This window comes from Pelophylax lessonae (assembly GCF_965119305.1).
Source record: "Pelophylax lessonae genome assembly, chromosome: 11".
Lineage (NCBI taxonomy): Eukaryota > Metazoa > Chordata > Amphibia > Anura > Ranidae > Pelophylax > Pelophylax lessonae.
The window spans coordinates 159,646,704-159,665,991 of NC_138778.1; the positions used below are offsets into that span (position 1 = coordinate 159,646,704).

The window sequence follows — 19,288 nt, forward strand, 5'->3', positions numbered from 1 at the left end:
CCGGTGTCATGTGACTCGTTAGTGTTAGAAGGTCTCAGGTGTGAATGGGGGGGCAGGTGTGTTAAATTTGGTGTTATCACTGTCACTCTCTCATACTGGTCACTGGAAGTTCAACATGGCACCTCATGGCAAAGAACTGTCTGAGGATCTGAAAAAAAGCAATGTTGCTCTACATAAAGACGGCCTAGACCAGTGCTAGCGAACCTTGGCACCCCAGATGTTTTAGAACTACATTTGCCATGCCTCTCATGCACTCTGCAGTGTAGTTGAGTATCATGGGAAATGTAGTTCCAAAACATCTGGGGTGCCAAGGTTCTCCATCACTGGCCTAGGCTATAAGAAGATTGCCAAGACCCTGAAACTGAGCTGCAGCACAGTGGCCAAGACCATACAGCGGTTTAACAGGACATGTTCCACTCGGAGCCGGCTTCGCCATGGTCAACCAAAGAAGTTGAACGCACAGAGGTTGTCTTTGTGAAATAGACGTATGAGTGCTGCCAGCATTGCTGCAGAGGTTGAAGGGGTGGGGGGGTCAGCCTGTCAGTGCTCAGAGCATACGCCGCACACTGCATCAAATTGGTCTTCATGGCTGTTATCCCAAAAGGAAGCCTCTTCTAAAAATGATGCACAATAAAGTTGCTGAAGACAAGCAGACTAAGGACATGGATTACTGGAACCATGTTCTGTGTTCTGTTGGGAACAAAATAAAAGTTTTTGGCTCAGATGGTGTCAAGCGTGTGTGGCGGCAACCAGGTGAGGAGTACAAAGACAAGTGTGTCTTACCTACAGTCAAGCATGGTGGTGGGAGTGTCATGGTCTGGGGCTGCATGAGTGCTGCCGACACTGGGGAGTTACAGTTCATTGAGGGAACCATGAATGCCAACATGTTCTGAGACATACTGAAGCAGAGCATGATCCCCTCCCTTCAGAGACTGGGCCACAGGGCGGTATTCCAACATGATTATGACTCCAAACACGACCACTGCCTTGCCAAAGAAGCTGAGGGTAAAGATAATGGACTGGCCAAGCATGTCTCCAGACCTAAACCCTATTGAGCATCTGTGGAACATCCTCATATTGAAGGTGGAGGAGTGCAAGGTCTCTAACATCCACCAGCTCTGTGATGTCATCATGGAGGAGTGGAAGAGGACTGCAGTGGCAACCTGTGAAGCTCTGGTGAACTCCATGCCCAAGAGGGTTAAGGCAGTGCTGGAAAATAATGGCAGCCACATAAATTGACACTTTGGGCTCAATTAGGACATTTTCACTTTCACCTTGTAACACTAACGAGTCACATGACACTGGGGAGGAAAAATGGCTAATTGGGCTCAATTTGTACATTTTCACTTAGGGGTGTACTCACTTTTGTTGTCAGCGCTTTAGACAATAATGGCTGTGTGTTGAGTTATTTTGAGGGGGCAGCAAATTTGCACTGTTATACAAGCTGTACACTCACTACTTTACATTGTAGCAAAGTGTCATTTCTTCACTGTTGTCACATGAGACCCGGTTCACACTAGGGCGACTTGGTCGCCTGACAAGTCGCGGTGGGTCGCCTGCCATAGATTAGCACAGGACCCGTTCTAATAGGAGCGACACAAGTCGCTCCGACTTAGAAAAAGGGTCCTGTACTACTTTGGGGCGACCTGCATTGACTTCAATGATATGAAGTCCGTGCATGTCGCGCCGAGGTCGTGGTGCACGCTGTGCACTGCGACTTCACAGGTCGCCCCAACAAGTAGCGTCGCCCCTGTGTGAACGGGGTCTGAAAAGATATAATATATTTACAAAATATGAGGGGTGTACTCACTTGTGAGATACTGTGTGTGTAATATAAATATAATGTGATTGTCATACCTTTTCAGAATGTGTTAAAGGAAATGTTATTTAAAGATGGCAAGCTCTATTGACCTGCATGTACACATCAGATTGTGTAGAGGAGGGGTTGTGCAGTTGGACATCTGATCCATTTTTGTGGTTCCTCTGGGTCACAACCCTACGCTGCCCTCCTTGCGATGTCAATGAATATCATGACACCTACAACGCAGGGGTGCATGTGCCCTGATTTATCAGAACCACATTCGTCCACATCATGGTTTTATTGAAGAGTTGGAATCCTAGTGTTAAATATCGTTCTCATAACTATATGAGGTTTTTTTTTTCGGTCAGCTTGTATTGGTGAAGGAGTTGTGAATATGTATGAGAAGTCTGTGATTGTGTGCTAGGAACATCAAAGGGAAAATGGGTGCATTGTGCAAAGTTTATCACAGCTGCAGCCTCAGCGGATATGTGATCAATTCTCCTGATGCTCATATATATTTTCCCACAAGACAGCCAACCTCGCTATATTCTGTGCGTCTTGCGGCCAGACTAGGGGGGGAGGAGGGAGAGCACAGGGCTTTTTTTTTTTTTTTTTTTTGGAAGAGAGGGGAACTTGTAGTGGAGAGAGGGGAAGGATGCTTGTGAGGGGGGAGACTGGAAATGGAGTGTGGATGTTTGAGCTGGTGCCTGTATGCTGTAATGCTGGCGAATCTGCCTCACCAGCCCTCCATAGGAAGGACCCATGCAGGCTGAGGTAATGCCACCTCCCTCACCATCAACACCCCCCCTTTTTTACTTCCTTTAATATTGCCCTCCCCCTTCTCTTTACAATCCCCCCCCCCCACCCTATGCACATTCATGAGGCTCACACAGGACCATCATGGCGTTGGAGGAGGGGGGTGGTGGTTTAAATGGGCTGCCATGGCAACAGAAAGGAGGATGGTATACCATGGATTTGAGGTTTGGTGAAAGCAGAGGGAGACTGGATGTATTTTTTTTTTTTTTTTTTTTTTACCCTCTCATTTAACTCCCCCCCCCCCCCCATATGCAGAGGAGAAGTTAGCTGCAGCAGCAATGGTTAACAGAATCCGCAAGCCTGCAGCAGCTTGGATATGCAAGCGGAAGGTCTGCCCCCTTAACCCTTTCACTGCTGCATGGCATTGGATCTCCTAGCATTTCTGTCTGCTCTAGGCCCCCCTTTTTTTTTTCTCTTTTGGCAGTAGGGCTTCAGATGCTCATTAACCCTTTAAAGCCCACATCTGCAGGGACCAGAGATGCAAACTAAGAAAGGGTTAGGCTATTGCTGTGAGGTTTTTGTTTTATTATACCTGCTTGTCTGCATATGAAAAAATTGAGAATGGAATCCATTTGTAGCTTGTGGTTCTGCATATTTTTGTCTTTATTTCACTGCCATTGCATTTCCTTTTGCACCCTCCAGACATTGTGAACTGTCCATACTTGGCATGTCTCCTAGTTGTTATAGGTGTCTGTCTATGCCTGAAATTTGGTGCAATGCAGACTGTATGTGGTTGCTGTATAGATGTCTGTTTTGTGGACTCCCTCCCTCTTGACACTTTTTTCTCTTTTCCATAAATTGTCCATCTCTGCTTCACACCCGTCCCTTCCCCCACAGATACACATATCAATTTCATCATTACTCGTGTCTACTTATGGCTTTGCATGATAAATAACTTGCATAACCCTCTCCAATATTAAACCTTCATGCTGGAAGTGTTTCTGTTGCCTCTCCCCCTTTATATGACTTACCTGAAAATAACAGGGCCTAAAACTGTCACTTTCTGGTACCTACAGTTGGCACCACTGTAAAAGGGAAGACTTAAAGGAAAACCCTCTGCAGTGGAGACTGCAAATTTGAAAGCATGCTGTTTTGTCTAATAGCCATATCCATACCGGTAGCCGGTTCTATTACCATGCCTGTTGTAGCTCTTCGTAATGATTTTTCTTCTGCTTTTAGCTCCTGGCCCGCATTGAGCGGATGGAAAGACGCATGCAGTTGGTCAGAAAGGACAGCGAGAAGGACAAACAGCGCGCGCCTCAAACCCGTGAGTCGGCAGTCGACATGCCAGAGGGTCCTCTTCCAGAGAGCGCAGGGGGTGGGGAGTTTCCCCCAGAGGCCTCCCCGCGGCTATCAAGCCTTACCCCAAAACCCTTCTCCTATGGCCGCAATGCAAAGGGACATAAAAGGTGTGTTTGAGAAAACTGTCCATTTCATTTTACTTAATCGCTGACATAAGAACTGGGTGCTGTAAGAATGCAATTTACTGAATTCTTGGTGAGGATCCTGGCCCTGCTGCTTGATGTAAAATTCAGATGGCAGGGTCACTGTTTAGCTTGGCTATCTACATTTGTGATTGTACTTAAAAGTTTTAATAAACCCCTCATAGTTTTTTAAACCAATATATTCTGATCCACCAGGGAAATATTCACCAAGATGTGATATAGTCCATATATATATATATATATATACCATTTCACTTAATGTTGGAGACTGGGAGACTGCACTAGCTCCAGATCCCTCGTCTTTCCTGAACTTCCTGTGGGGACATGCTCTCTGTAACAAAGGACATTAGCTTTTTAGCTACTGGCTAAGAGGAGGTGGCAGCAGGGGAATGTCTTGCTGTCCTAAAGCTTTAGAGCTGTTTGTATTGACACGTACAGCTCCTGGCCTGGAGCATGCATGCAAGAGTGGCTCTATAGGACCCTGTAAAGGAAAGGAGCGAACCCTGAAAAGGGGAAGTTTCTCTATCGCTGAGTGGACCAGCAGAATCTAGATTATAGGGCAGCTGCTGTAAATCGAGAAGCAGCGTATACTGCAAGTCTTCACATCAATTGTTTACCGAAGCCGATCAAGCAAGAGCCACTCATGTTCTGCAGGAGCAACTCCATTAAGTTCTGTCTTATGGGTTTAGACTTTGAATTTACAAAAGCAATCCTTCAAGAGTAGTAAGGCCGGATCTGATTTTTCTCAGCAGGGAATCTGTCTGCTGATCCCCTGCTGAATAGAGTTGCACGATTCTCGATAAAATGAGAATCACAATTTTTTTGCTTAGAATAAAGATGGCGATTCTCAGGGTAACATCGTCTTTTACATTATACAAAAGAATTGGGCTAATTTTACTGTTTACTTTTTTTGAATTCATTAAAGTGTATTTTTTCCGAAAAAACTTGGTTGTTGGTTCGAAGTAATTTTCTAGCAAAAAATACTGATTTTAACTTGTAAGCAACAAATGTCAGAAAAAGGCTTAGTCTTTAGGAGGTTAAACTGCCCTCACTTACAGATGGAAGTTCATTCCTTTTGATCTTAAGTGCCGGTTCACATTCGTGCGATGCGGGAACGCTGCGAATATGCAGCGTGATCCCGCATCGCATCCGCACCCCAGGCAGTTCACACTGCCATATGCGATACACAGGGGGTGTCAATTAAGAGTTAACTATACCCCCAGTTGCGATTGCATATCGCAGTGCGATCTGCAAGTTCGCACAGAATCGGATCGCACTAGTGTGAACCACTATGCGATCCGATTCTGCTGCAGATAAAAAAAACCTTGTGTGCGAGTTTAGTGTGGATGCGGTGCGAATTCAACCATACAAAGTGTATGGCTGAAATTTGCACTGCACATGAGATCGCATGTAATTTAGGAGCAGTGCGCTCCGAATTACATGCGATCTCCGTGATCGCACTAATGTGAACCGGTGCTAAAGAAGGAACTGACACATTGTAAAGAATTGTGTTTATAGTTATCTAGCAGCCTTAACAATGTTGAAAAACATTTGCTGGAGGCTTTTTTTTTTTTTTTTTTGACAGCTGTGAGAGAGCAGAGAAACAGCTCTGTAACAATCGAGGACATGCCGTTTTAAGATCGAGAGGGGGGTGGGTGAATCGAGATCGCAATTTTTTAACGAATAATCGTGCAGCTCTATTTCTGAACTAAGCAGCCGGATGACAGGTCCATTTCCAATCCGCTCATGCAGAGTGGACATGAACACAGCCTGCTCTGCTCTATGGTCATTTAACTGCCTTCCAATCTGATCTGGCCAGATGGGGGGGGAACGGATCTCCTTCCATTTGTTTTTACCGGATCGGAGTTTGCAGAGTGTAAACACACAAGACCGTTTACATCAGACTTCCCAAAGAGAACAGAGGTTCTGATCGGGTCCTCCTGAAAAACAGGAGGACTCGATTGGACACCTCGTGTGAAAGGGGCCTTAGGGTATGTTTTACACAGCTGTATAACCATGATTTCTCCTTGTTATGTATTTGGTAGAAATCAGGATTCTAGATGGATCAGTCCTCCACAGAGTAGAACAAGTAGAAAGAACAGAGTAGTTCTGTATGCATGCAGATATCCCCTGTGTACAGGGAGCTTACCTGAAATAGATGCCAACAATGGCAGACAAAAGAATAAATATTCACTTTTTCCTGATATGCTTCTATTTCCATTTCAAAAATGGGAAGAGAAGGCTACAGATGGTAAACAAGGGATACGTGTCTTGCTGATCACCTTGAAAAATTTGTTGATGTGTTTTTCTTCCTTTTACCTTGCAGGAAGTCTGCTTTTGGCCGTGCGGAGCACAGGACCCCTGTTAAGAGACTGTCTTCTGACTTAGCAAAGATGAAGGGTAAAGTGTCCCGTTTGCCAGTAGAAATATCAGAAACTGAACCTGGAGGCTCTGTAACAGAAGCAGGAGGTCGAGAGCTGCGCCACAAAGAGACTCCTGAGAAATCACAATCTCCTGTAGACACCCCGCTAAGATCTGCATGGTGTGACACTGCAGCATCTTCATTAAAGGACAATGATCCAAACCCTGGCGAGGCAGATGATCTGCCCTACCTCTCCACCACGGACATGTATCTATGCCGGTGGCATCGGCCACCTCCTTCCCCTCTAAGGGAACCCTCCCCCAAGAAAGAAGAGTGTGTGGCAAGTAAGAACTTATTCTGTATTTGTTGTAAGTGCCAAAAGTTCACTCATTGTCAGTTTAAGGTATTCTGTGGTGTCCAATGTTATATGCTGTTAAATATATTTTCAGTCTGCTAAACAATAAATTGCATTCAAGTAGATGCAGTGGAAATCATAAAATGAAAAGGAGCGAATAAAAATGGGGTTGTTGCACAGTTACTAGTTTTTATGTATTTGGGGCCCTTTTACAGTCTGCCTGTCAGTTTTTCAGACGGACCCTATTAAACCCTCAAGTGTTAAGCGGCAGGAGTCAAAGGACGTACCTGTTGTCACCAGCCAACATCGGATCCAATCCTGTCCACTAAAAACAGGCAGATGGGGATCCGTTCCAAATCCACCTGGTGGATCAGATGGCAGTTGGGCGTAAATGGACAGGCGGTCAGTTTACATCTAACCTCCCATAGAGGAGAGCGGGCTGTGTCTGTGTCCGCTCTGCATAAGCGGAGAGCACACGGACCGGCCATCCCACCTACTCAGCGGGGATCAGCAGATGGATTCCCACTGGCAGACTCCCACTGGCACCTCACCCCCCCCCCCCCCCCCCCCATGTAAGGGGCCTTAGAGTTGTAATTTTCTTTGGTAAACTGTAAATCTTGGTTGCCGTGGAAAATGAAGATCGGTTAAGTGCAAGTTCCATTTCAGAGACTGCAATGGGTACATCTCACCTGTAGATGGCAGTTCAGCCCTCCCACTGCAGCCTTGTTCAGACCACACAACCACTGCTGGATTCAATGTAAGAAAAACAATCATTTTGTTACATTTTGGTTGGAGTTGCCCTTGAAATTCAGGACTCTGAAACTCGTTTTGGATTGTCATGACTTAAGTACACCTATTGCAGTCTGACATGGCCACAGCCTGTGTGTAACGATCTACTACATCTCAAGCATTATGCTTGGTCTGTAGAGATTGCTTCATGTTTTGCTTCCTCTTACCCTTTTGCAAATGCCATCATTTCCACTTGTGTTGCACGTCGTGTGTGTGTGTGTGCGCGTTTTTGTTTTTTTTTGTGTAAATTAATACCTTTGACCCTTTCTTGCATTAAGATTTATTGGGTACACCTTATTGTGATTTTGCTTGGTGCAGCATTCATTGATAGTCTACGGATGCGTATAAGTTCATGGATGTTTCACAGTAAAATTGGCACAATAGAGATACTGACTCAGTCTTATCTTTTATTTTTTAGTCCTTTTTTGCGTTAGAGAAGGCATTATCAGCCAAGCTATGAAAACACGGCATAATTGGGCACACTGGTGTAAGCTAAAATCGAAGGGTACATTTAGGGACCATTTAGCTTTATGCATGTGTATAGAGGTGCATTTTGTGTAGTGTTAGGTAGGTACGTTGTCATACAACAGTGTGTGTTTCCTTTGTGTTTTCCAAGCCTTTTTGAATTTTGAGTGGATGAGGTTGATCAAAACTTGTTAATACTTTCTACCAGCGCAAACAAATGCATGTTATTGGCATTTTGATGCACTACCATTGACTTCAATGTGCCTTCCAAGGCTCCAAATTGCTGGAAAAAAACAGATGTATTTTTGCTACGCTGATTTGGGAACAGACACTATCTTTATTATGGCAACCTATGATACAGTTAGCATGCTGGAACACATGTTAAAAGGCAACATTGTAAATGGGTCCTTAGGGGTCTGTTTATAAAGCAATGAGTGCAACTTTCATTAGACACTCTCTAGAGGAGAATCATTCACTGTCATTTTAAACACAGTCCTGGAGGGATCACCTGCAGAGACTGTTTGCTGGATGTCATATTTGCTGCTTTTAAATATAGACCCGATAAGACACCAGGACCGGATGGAATTCCTGTTGAATTCTATAAGGCACATATGGACCTTTTGGGCCCATATTTATTAGCCACTCTTCTAGGATCTCTAAAGGATGGGGAACTCCCTAAAACAATGAGCGAAGCGGTTATTGTTGTGATCCCTAAACCAGGGAAGGACCCATCACTATGTTCATCATATAGACCTATCTCTTTATTAAATGTTGATGGGAAGATCCTTTCAAAAGTCTTGGCCAATCGACTTAATAGTGTTATCACAGGATTGATCCATCCTGACCAAACTGGATTCATACCTGAGCGGGGTACTGATATCAATATCCGGAGATTGTTCACTCATATGGCCTTGGCGTCGGGGGGAGGAACAGGTGTGGTCGCCTCCCTCGACGCCGAGAAAGCATTCGATTCTGTTGAGTGGCCATTTCTCTGGAAGATCTTATCTAGCTTCAGGTTCGGCCCTAATTTCGTCTCATGGATTAAGCTTCTCTATGAGAACCCTACAGCTAGAGTTCGTACTAATACATCTCTGTCGGATAAATTCCCTCTATCGAGGGGTACCCGACAGGGATGTCCGTTATCCCCAGCCTTGTTTGCCTTGGCTTTGGAACCGCTAGCGATTATGTTGCGAGCGGACCCACAAGTCCGAGGCATTAAGGTGGGGGTCATTGAAGAGAAGTTGTCTTTATATGCAGACGACACCTTGATTTATTTGGCGGATGCATCCACATCATTACATAGGGCCTTACAATTATTTGACATCTTTGGCCGTTTTTCAGGTATAAATATTAATTGGTCTAAGTCCGTCCTTTTTCCACTACACCCATCGATATCTTTAATTGATACTCATACACCGTTGAAATGGGTACAGGATATGGTGTACTTAGGCATCAAAGTGGGTCCAACATTGGAGGTATATCAGCAAAATAACATTGACCCTTTAGTTTTACAATTAAATAAAAAGTGCGCGTCTTGGCGCATGCTTCCCTTGTCCCCCGTTGGCAGAATTAACTTAATAAAAATGAACTATCTTCCGAAATTTCTGTATCTTTTTCGTAACTCCCCCATTGATATGACTAGAACCTTTTTTTCGAGATTAGAAAGTATTATAACAACTTTTGTATGGGCCGGGCGTACTCCACGAGTCGCAAGACGCACGCTATACCTTCCTCTTGCAAGAGGAGGATTAGCGCTTCCTAACTTTAAATTGTATTTTTGGGCGGCTGTCCTGGTGACGGTCCGGTGGTGGTTCTCTCAGCCCAAAACTAATTCTGCAGTTACACTAGAAGCAGCACTATTGGGTTCATATGCGGCCCTTAGTAATCTTGTTTTTCGGGGGGAACAGGCACATCCTCAAATAACCAGTCTGATGAAGACTGTCCTGCGGATATGGACTCGGGCGCGGGTGATATATAACACACCATTGCATATATCCCCCCACACTCCGTTGTGGGGTAATCCTAATTTAAAACATTTATATCATCTCCCTGATCCACAGTTATGGGCTGCTAGAGGGATTGTGACTATGAAACATGTTATTAAAGATGGAAGACTTCAAGGCTTTAATACTCTTCAGTCCACCCATTCATTACCTTCCACCATGGGGTTTCGTTACCGCCAGCTTAGTCATGCTATGCGGGCTCAGTTCCATGGCCCTGTTGTCCTGGAATCAGACCCCTTGGAGAAAATGTTAACTTTTAAGGTAATAGGGAAATCTCTCTCTGCTATATACTCCATACTCTCAACAGATCATAGTCAGTCCCTTGAGAAAACCTATAATAAATGGAAGGAGGACATTCCAGATTTGACTATTGAAGAGTGGGAGGATTCGGTTAATAATTATATCCCCTCAATGATAGCGGCTAGGGACAGATTTATACAACTCAAATTCTTACATAGAGCATATTATACGCCACAACGTCTTGCCAGGATATTCCCCACGAAAGACCCTTTGTGCATTAGATGTGGGCATGAAATAGGTACATTCTTACATGTTGTTTGGTCGTGCCCTGACCTGGCAACTTTTTGGAAAGAAGTGACGGACACTATTGGCGAAATCTTTGACATCATGATTCCTTTGGACCCAAAGGTAACTTTATTGAGTAACCTTACAGAATTGGCTGGGGACAAATATGCTAAAATGTGCATTACATATACCCTGTTTTATGCCAGGAGAGAAATCCTTTTGCGATGGAAGTTACCCGAACCTCCCACCCGATTATCCTGGATAGTTGCCGTTACTAAGACACTCCCATTCTACCGTTTTACATACGGTAGTAGGAACTGTCCAAAAAAATTTGATAAAGTCTGGTCAGCCTGGATCGACGCTGTAGGTGAGCCAAAGTCACCGGTTCCATAATGATATAAGTAGGCTCTTATCATTATAATTAAGAAATTTTTTTTTTTTTTTTCTCTCCTTGTTTTTAAACTGGTTTATTGACATTCCCCTTCCCTCCCTCTCCCTAAGAATTAGGTGTGTCCGTTAGTAGGTATGGATAAAACTATTCCTTGTGCAGAGTAATGTATTGTATGGGAATGTTTGTGATGTTTATATGTGTAACAATAAAATAAAAATTTAACTGTTAAAAAAAATATAGACCTCTCAGCGTTGCCCGTAGCAACTAATTCGATCTTTGCCACTTTTTAATTGATATAAGAAAAATGGCAGCTATACCCTGGAGCTTTTTATAAGGGAGCCCCTCTGGCAGTTTAGAATTGCTGTTCTACGTTTAAGTAACCCAACCCAAGATGGATATTTCTGTTTGTACTGTTGGTGTAATCATAACTGGCTTGTTTTATATCTTAGGAACTCCAGTGCCAAGACCCCTTTGAGAAATTTCTTTTCTGCCCCATGGCCAATTTAGTTTTATACCTCTCCTAGTTTCATAACGTAAGTACATGCAAGGCCGCTTCTCTAGTTGTCCACTTGCTCAGCTGATCCCCTGCTGAGCAGGCGGATGGCTGGTCTGTGTCTGCTCCGCTTTTGCAGAGTGGAAACAGACAGCCCGCTCTCCTCAATGGGCGATCATATATAAACGGACTGCCATCTGGTCCACTAGATCAGTGGTCCTCAACTCCGGAGTTGAGGACCACTGCACTAGATGGATGGGAAAGGATTCCCTATCCGTCTGTTTTTAATCTAATTGAATGTCAGCTGTAGTAAAAAGACACAAGTTCTTGTTCACCCGCCACTCCATAGAGGAGAATGAAGGGTCCGCCTGAGAAACTGACAGGTGGACCGGATTGGTCCGCTCATGTGAAAGGGGCCTAAGCGATAAGAAGCTGGCAATGATTCCACCCACTGGTGTTCGCTCCCGACCAGAATACAGTAAACCCCCCTCCATTGCGGGGTTACGTTCCAGACCCACCCGCGAAAAGTGAAAATCCACGAAATAGAAAAACCCTATTAAAATACACTGTAGGCAAGACTGTTAAGGTCTTTAAACACACTTTTAAAATGATAGAAACTCATTTAAACACATAAAAGATGCTGAGAGAAAGAGCTATGGAAAACACAAAAATATTTAATTTTCAATTATTTATATAGTAAAATAACTTTTCCAGAAAAAAAAAACGCAATATACCGGGACCACAAAAACTGAACCGCGATGGAGCGGGGGTTTACTGTATTGGCTGTTCATAAAGTTGTCCTTTTAAATTTCGAGGATCTCTGTACCCATTGGAAAATTAAATTGTATGCATTATCAATTCAAAAAGCCATGTTAAACTTCACACGCATCCTTTAGTTATTCATTAGACAATGATTTTCACCTCAAATTGTTCATGGAAGAAAAAGAAACGTGTATAGAAAATGTTTTTTTTTTTTTCCCCCACTTAAAAATCTCCTCTTTTGTCCTCTTTTGTGTCTGTGTTCTAGCTCATAATTTAATATCGCCTCAAAGGCATATTTTCCAGTTTTGCTCAGTTAAGCACCTCATAAAAAAAATTGCAGTCAACACCAACTAAAAGCTTACTGCTGTTGGGGTGGATCGGCTGGAATTTGAGCCGTCGGTGGCCCTGTCACCCAGACAGACTTTGATCTAAAAATCGAATTTCCATCTGAACTGTACATCCTCCCAATCAGATGCAATCCCTGCTTAGGTATTCAAGCAGCCACTGGAGCAGCAGCTGACAGAATACAATAGCCGGCAGTGCAGAGCCCTCCATGCACACTGTTTAGCTTGGATAGGGAAATCTATTGATTTTTCTCGTTTAGCATGCTGGAAGAGTGTATGGGTCTACCTAATCTCAAATGAGAGATTAAAATGGCAGCTGGTAGTTTTTTTTTTTTTTTTTTGTGAATGCTAGACAGAAAATTATGTTGGAAAAGGTTGCCTCAAGCTGTACCACCTTTATTGAAGACCTGTGCTAGTCTAATCCAATGTTATCATTGGAAAGGTAACCATTTGCTCCCATTTCTCCTAGCAGTGTTTCTGTGGTCTGAAGCAATGAAATAGTGCGTCCATTCAATAAAGATTACTCCCTTACTAACAAAGATAATTCTGACACATTTTTCCTTTTTTCCCTGAAGATGTGAGTATCTGAAACCTGATTGGCTCATCCAACATAATGGAAACGCCTTTCAGCGTGCGAATCTGTAGTCATAAAATTCTGAATTCAGGAGCCTGTTGATCCAATATTGCCAGCAGGCAGTTTTTTTTTTTTTTGGGGCAGTTGGGGGGCGTGCTGTAAGAACATGAGCCGCAGTTTTAGCACACCCCAACCATTTTCTCTTAAGCCGCAAAAGTAGCAAATGAAGGTGTACATAAGCCCTGACCACGATGCTTTGTATTGGGGAGCAGCAACAAATTTTCCCGCTATGTTTCCCAATTCCTGATACTTAGTACAGATCCAAGGGCTCTCACTGAGAGATCATTCATTGTGTGGGAAGCACGCTGTGCAGCACAAACATGTACGCATATAGGCGGCCTCACGGAAGAACACCCATTTCTGTGAGGTTGCATAAACACTCACTGTATTAGGTACACCTGTTCAATTGCTTGGTAACAAAAATTGCTAATCAGCCAATCACATGGCAGCAACTCAATGCATCTAGACATTGTGAAGGCGACGAGCTTTAAGGCCCGTACACACGATAAGAAAATCGGAAGTAAAATTTCGTCTGATGAGTGATCTACGGATTCCTGAATCGTTAGTATAGTGCTTTTGACAGCCAATTACGAAGTTTCATATGACAAAATCTGGATGTGCAGGCTATAAAAGTTTAATCGTACGTAAACACAACGTCCGATTTTCATTTAATTTGTACAGTTTTTGTCTGGAAAAAATCGTAAGGGCAAGACTACGCATACTCAGAAACGAAAGAACACCTACAAAACAATTCAACACATTACATTGCTTTTGAAGTTCTGTCGTATGAGACTTATCGTATAAAATTAACCTCTTCACCTTCGATTTGAGACTAGCATATAACAGAAAACAGATGAAAATGTATTCGATAATCTGATCGTGTGTACGAGGCTTTAGAATGGCGAAGAAAGATTTAGGTGACTTTGAATGTGGCATGGTTGTTGGTGCCAGACAGGCTGGTCATAGTATTTCAAAAACTGCTGATCTACTGGGATTTTCACACACAACCATCTCTAGGGTTTACAGAAAATGGTCCGAAAACAAGAAAATTAACAGTAAGCGGCAGTTGTGTGGATGAAAATGCCTTGTTGCTGTCAGAGGAAAATGGACAGACCTGGTTCGAGATGATAGAAGGGCAACAGTAACTCAAATAATCACTTGTTACAACCAAGGTATGCAGAATACCATCTCTGAATGCACAATACATTGAACCTTGAAGCAGAAGACCACAGTTGGGGCCACTCATGTCTAAGAACAGGAAACTAAGGCTACACTTTGCACAGGCTTACCAAAATTGGACAATAGCAGATTGGAAAAACGCTGCCTGGTCTGATGACTCTTTATTTCAGCTGCCACATTCGAATGGTAGGGTCAGAATTTGGCGTAAACATGAAAGCATGGATTCCTTCTGTCTTTTATCAATGGTTCAGGCTGGTGGTGGTGTAATAGTGTGGGGGAGATTTTCTTGGCATACTTTGGGCCCCTTAGTACCAGTTAAGTATTGTTTAAACGCCACAGCCTACCTGAATATTGTTGCTGACCATGTCCATCCCTTTATGACTACAGTGTACCCATCTTCTGATGGCTACTTCTAGCAGGATAATGCACCATGTCACAAAGCCTTAATCATCTCACCACTGGTTTCTAGAACATGACAATGAGTTCACTGTACTCCAATGGCCTCCACAGTCACCAGATATCAATCCAATAGAGGACCTTTGGGATGTGGTGGAACGGGAGGATGGACTGACGCTCTCATCCAGCAGGAATCACACAATGAAATGTAGGTGTATGGTTACATGAAATAGATGTAGCCCAAAATGATATAATTCTCCTGTCCGTTTTTTTTTATTATCCATCCTAGTAATAAAGTTAGCATAACTTAGTGTATCTAAACCCAAAACCCACAAATTATACTAGCTTATCAGTCCTTCAATGTGTTGACTGCATTAGTTTGCATTATTAGGCTAAGAATCATTTTTGCAGTGTCCTTGTTGGTTACTGTAAGTTGAAAATACTGCGTAAGCATTTATGATTTTCTCTTTTGTAAAGTTCTAATCCAATTAACAACCATGTAATAAGGATAAACAAAGACAGACGTGTTTGAAATCCAGCCTGTGTTTCAACCATGGCTACCTCATAGATAGGTGGGGTGAATTTAACCACAAAGGAACAGGAAACGCATTAATTGAAATACCAGGTAAAAATGCAAGTGTGAAAAAAGCCTGGAAAAAAAGAACTAATGCAGCCACCACATCTGAGGAATGGTAAGCTGCAATATATATTTAATTTTTTGTTTTTGGATCAAGATCTGCTTTAAGCTGACAATATTCACTGATCTTAAAAATCCTATGCATTTGTAGGTTTGGAATATTGGTTATAAAGTCACCCTAAATATTTTGCCTGATAGTGATTGGCTGCTCGGCTTTTATAGGATTAAGTTAAAAATCTGATTTAGTATGTTAGTGGTTCCTTCATGAAATATCCATATGTGGCTTTGTATCAAACAAGAACAACAAACAGGAAATCAGTTGGGACATACTGTAGCAGATGGAGTAAGAGATACAAGCATGTTGCAAACAATGACGATGTAGTTTTTTGTACCAGAGAATGTTAGACTTGTATGTGTGGCATCCTAATATGTGTTCTTTTTATAGTTCCTTCCTGGAGAGAGCACCCGATAGAGCCCCTTCAGGACTTGAATAGTGAAGACATACCAGAGGTAAGGTTGTGTTGTTTTTTTTAATCTTCTTTTTTTTTTTTTGGGGAGGGGGGGGTTATTTAAATTATTTTAAAAAAAAAACGGGTCTCCTGTGCAATGTTGGCGCTTTTTTATATATTGTGATGCAATCACAATGGATTGCAATCACAATGTGATGAATTTGTTCCGCTACCAGGCTAACCTATTACTTTCCTAAATAGTTTTCTATATAGATCATTGTACATGAAGTGAAGAATCTAGGGGGTATTTGACAAATGTATGTACCGCTAAATATAATTTCTTTCTTCCTAGAACCTGGATGATGCAGTGTTTGCAAAGAGACATGCCAAGTTGGAGCTGGATGAAAAGAGGAGAAAGCGGTAAGTGTGAAGACACTGTAGACAGGTTTGTTTATTAATAGATGTGCATTGTAGGAGTACTGGCCTCTAAGGTGACCTGGATTCAGTGATGCAAACGATAAAAATATTGAGGCGTGACATATCAGTCTAAAGGGTATATGAAAGACAAGTGTGCCACAACAACTAAATATTTCCAGAAGGTTTTAGTAGACATATAGTGGGTATCCAGTGCATTTTGGAGATAGAATCATATATGTACAGGACATAAAGTGCTCAATATTTTTTACAGATCGGACACCAATGCAGCAGCCACACTGGTGCTTGATCTATAATTTTTTCCAGGCACTCCACTTTTTTGTGTCCACTACCGTGTTTAACCCCTTCACGCCTAAGTGTAAAACAAATGTTAATGCCTATGCACAATTTTTGGAACTTTGACATGTTAGTAAAACTACATATTATCACAACTTCTTTGTGTATCCAGGTGGATTATACTTTTTATTTTTCATTTTCTCTTTCGTTCATTGACTGACACAGCTCCTGATTTTCTTAACCATTGGGTTATACTGCCCCCTCGAGGAGTAGGACACTAGGCAAAAAAAAAAAAAACTTGACTAGGCCTATGGGCAGTCCCAGGAAGTATACCCCCCCCCCCCCTCTCTGCTATAGGTGCTCAGTTTTTTTCTGCCTAGTAAGGAGTAAGGATGGCTCAGCACTTCACTATTGCCCTGGTGTCACAAACTCTGACCGAGTGGGCTAAGCTTTTACGCCTTGACGTGGTGGGTGAGCAGCTCCCCCCTGCCTTTGTGGAGCTGGCAGACCAGTTGGTCTAGGGGCTGCAGTATCTGTGATGCCTTTTTGGACGCGGCTCCCCTGATTTCTAGATTGTCTGTTTTGGCAGGGGTCCTTAGGCATATTTTGTGGCTCAAATGTTGGTCTGCGGACCAGACCTCCAAAAAAAGCCTTAACTGATCTTCCTTTTCAAGGAGATCGCCTGTTTGGAGCTACCCTGGACGACGACATTGAGAGTCTCACAAGGGGGGAAGAGCACCTTTCTTCCGCAGGCTATTAAGGGTAAGGAACCTCGTTGCAGACATGACCAATCCTTCTTGGCTCACAGGAACTTTTTTCATCCCTCAGGATCAGCTGACAAGGGTGCAAAGCATTTCAAGGCCTCTTCAGGAGGATCCAAGTGCCTTGGCAAGTCCAAAGAGGTTTTCTCCAGACCCACTGACAAAGCTCCTTCCGCATGAAGGTGCGCTCTCTCCTGTATTTGGGGTGGGGTGACGTCTTTGCTGGTTTCCGGACTCGTGGACCTCCTTGGTGCAAGACAAGTGGGTCCATAAAGGGATACGGTCCGGCTACAAGATGAGTTTGCTTCAAAGGGTAATTGTTCCGGTTCCAACTCCGGAAATTTTTTCAGGGGTTTTATTCAAACCTGTTCACGGTCCCATAGAAAAAAAGGCAAGGCAAGTCCAATTGTGGATCCCAAGGCCCTAAATTGCTTTGTACGGGTACAGAAGTTCAAAATGAAGTCTATTCGCACGGTAGTGGCATTTTTGCATCAGGGGGATTTCTTGGCCTCTATCGACATCAAGAACATTTACTTACACATTCCAATGTGTCTGTCACCAATGCTTCCTCTGCTCTGCCGAGGGAGAGGAGCATTATCAATTTGTGGCGTTACCCTTTGGTCTTGCCTCTGCTCCCCGGGTCTTCACAAAGATGTTGGCTCCGGTGCTGGCGTTGTTAGGTCAGCGAGGGATCGCAGTGCTGGGCTACTTGGACGACAATCTGTTGCGAGCACAGTCTCCTACTGCTCTGATGGACGACGTGGACATCACTATATGGACTCTGAGGGAGTTCGGCTGGCTTCTGAATTATCAGAAGTCTGCTCTGGTTCCTTCCACAAAATGGACTATATGGGTCTGACTCTGGACTCAGCTAGGGTGTTCCTTCCTCTAGACAAACTCCAGAAATTGCAATCTGCAATTCATCTCTTGCTTTCCAGCAGGTGGTCGTCCCTCCGGACTTGCATGGTGGTGCTGGGCCTGATGGTTTCTACCTTCGAGTCGGTCCCGTTTGCACAGTTCCATTTGAGGTCCCTGCAAAGGAAGATCTTGGCCAAATGGGACCAGTGTCCGAAGTCTCTGGACAATCAAATCCAGCTGATCCGAAAAACAAAAGGGTCTCTGATCTGGTGGCTTCGCTCTCCAGCTCTTTGCCAGGGCAAATCTTCTCTCCCCCTGTATTGGACAGTGGTCACCACGGATGCCAGTCTGTCTGGGTGGGAAGGTGTCCTGGGTCAGAACTCTGCTCAGGGAGCTTGGACACTGGAAGAGTCCGGACTCCCGATCAATGTCCTGGAACTCAGAGAGATCAGGTTGTGCATGAATCACTTGATGGATTGCCTACAGGGGTGTCCAATGCAAATCCAATCAGACAATGCCATGGCTTATGTCAAGCACCAGATCTGGAGGTAGCCGGCATTCTTCGGTGGACAGAATGTTTTGTTCCAGCCCTCTCCGCCGTACACATTCCAGGGGTGGAAAATTTGGCAGGTGGATTATCTCAGCCGGCAAGCGTTAAACCAAGGGGAGTGGTCCCTTCATCCAAAGGTGTTTCATCAGCTGTGTCTCCGAAGGGGCACTCCCGAGGTGGATCTGTTGGCATCTCGCCTCAACAGGAACTTTCACAGGTTTGTGGTATGATCTAGGGATCCGCTAGCAGACGCCACAGACGTGCTAGCGGCCCCCTGGGGCCAGTATCCTCTGATTTACGCCTTCCCTACCCTCAAACTTCTGCCGAGACTCTTACACAGGATCAAGGCAGAAGGATTTCCGGTCATTCTAGTAGCCCTGGATTGGCCTCTATGGTCTTGGTACGCCGACCTCGTGCGGCTGGTCGCCGATGCCCCTTGGAGACTACTTCTCAGGGAGGATCTGCTGTCCCAAGGGCCAATCTTCCATCCTGCTTTACACTCGCTGGCTTTGATGGCTTGGCTGTTGAAAGGCAGGTGCTGACGGATAGAGGTTTGTCTGAA

The 19,288-nt window shown here is 43.9% G+C and overlaps 1 protein-coding gene across 2 annotated transcripts in view; it reads left to right on the forward strand.

Moving 5' to 3' along the window:
* The window catches only part of MSL1 (MSL complex subunit 1), a 30,070-nt gene that overhangs the window by 4,571 nt on the left and 6,211 nt on the right, over positions 1-19,288 (forward strand). Inside the window, exons 2-5 of one of the 2 annotated variants that reach the window (XM_082271737.1) lie at positions 3,797-4,026; positions 6,389-6,792; positions 15,843-15,907; positions 16,199-16,266. In XM_082271737.1, coding sequence (XP_082127863.1) covers positions 3,797-4,026; positions 6,389-6,792; positions 15,843-15,907; positions 16,199-16,266 — 767 coding nt within the window. The remainder of the gene's footprint in view (positions 1-3,796; positions 4,027-6,388; positions 6,793-15,842; positions 15,908-16,198; positions 16,267-19,288) is intronic. The other variant, XM_082271738.1, reaches the window with a different exon arrangement.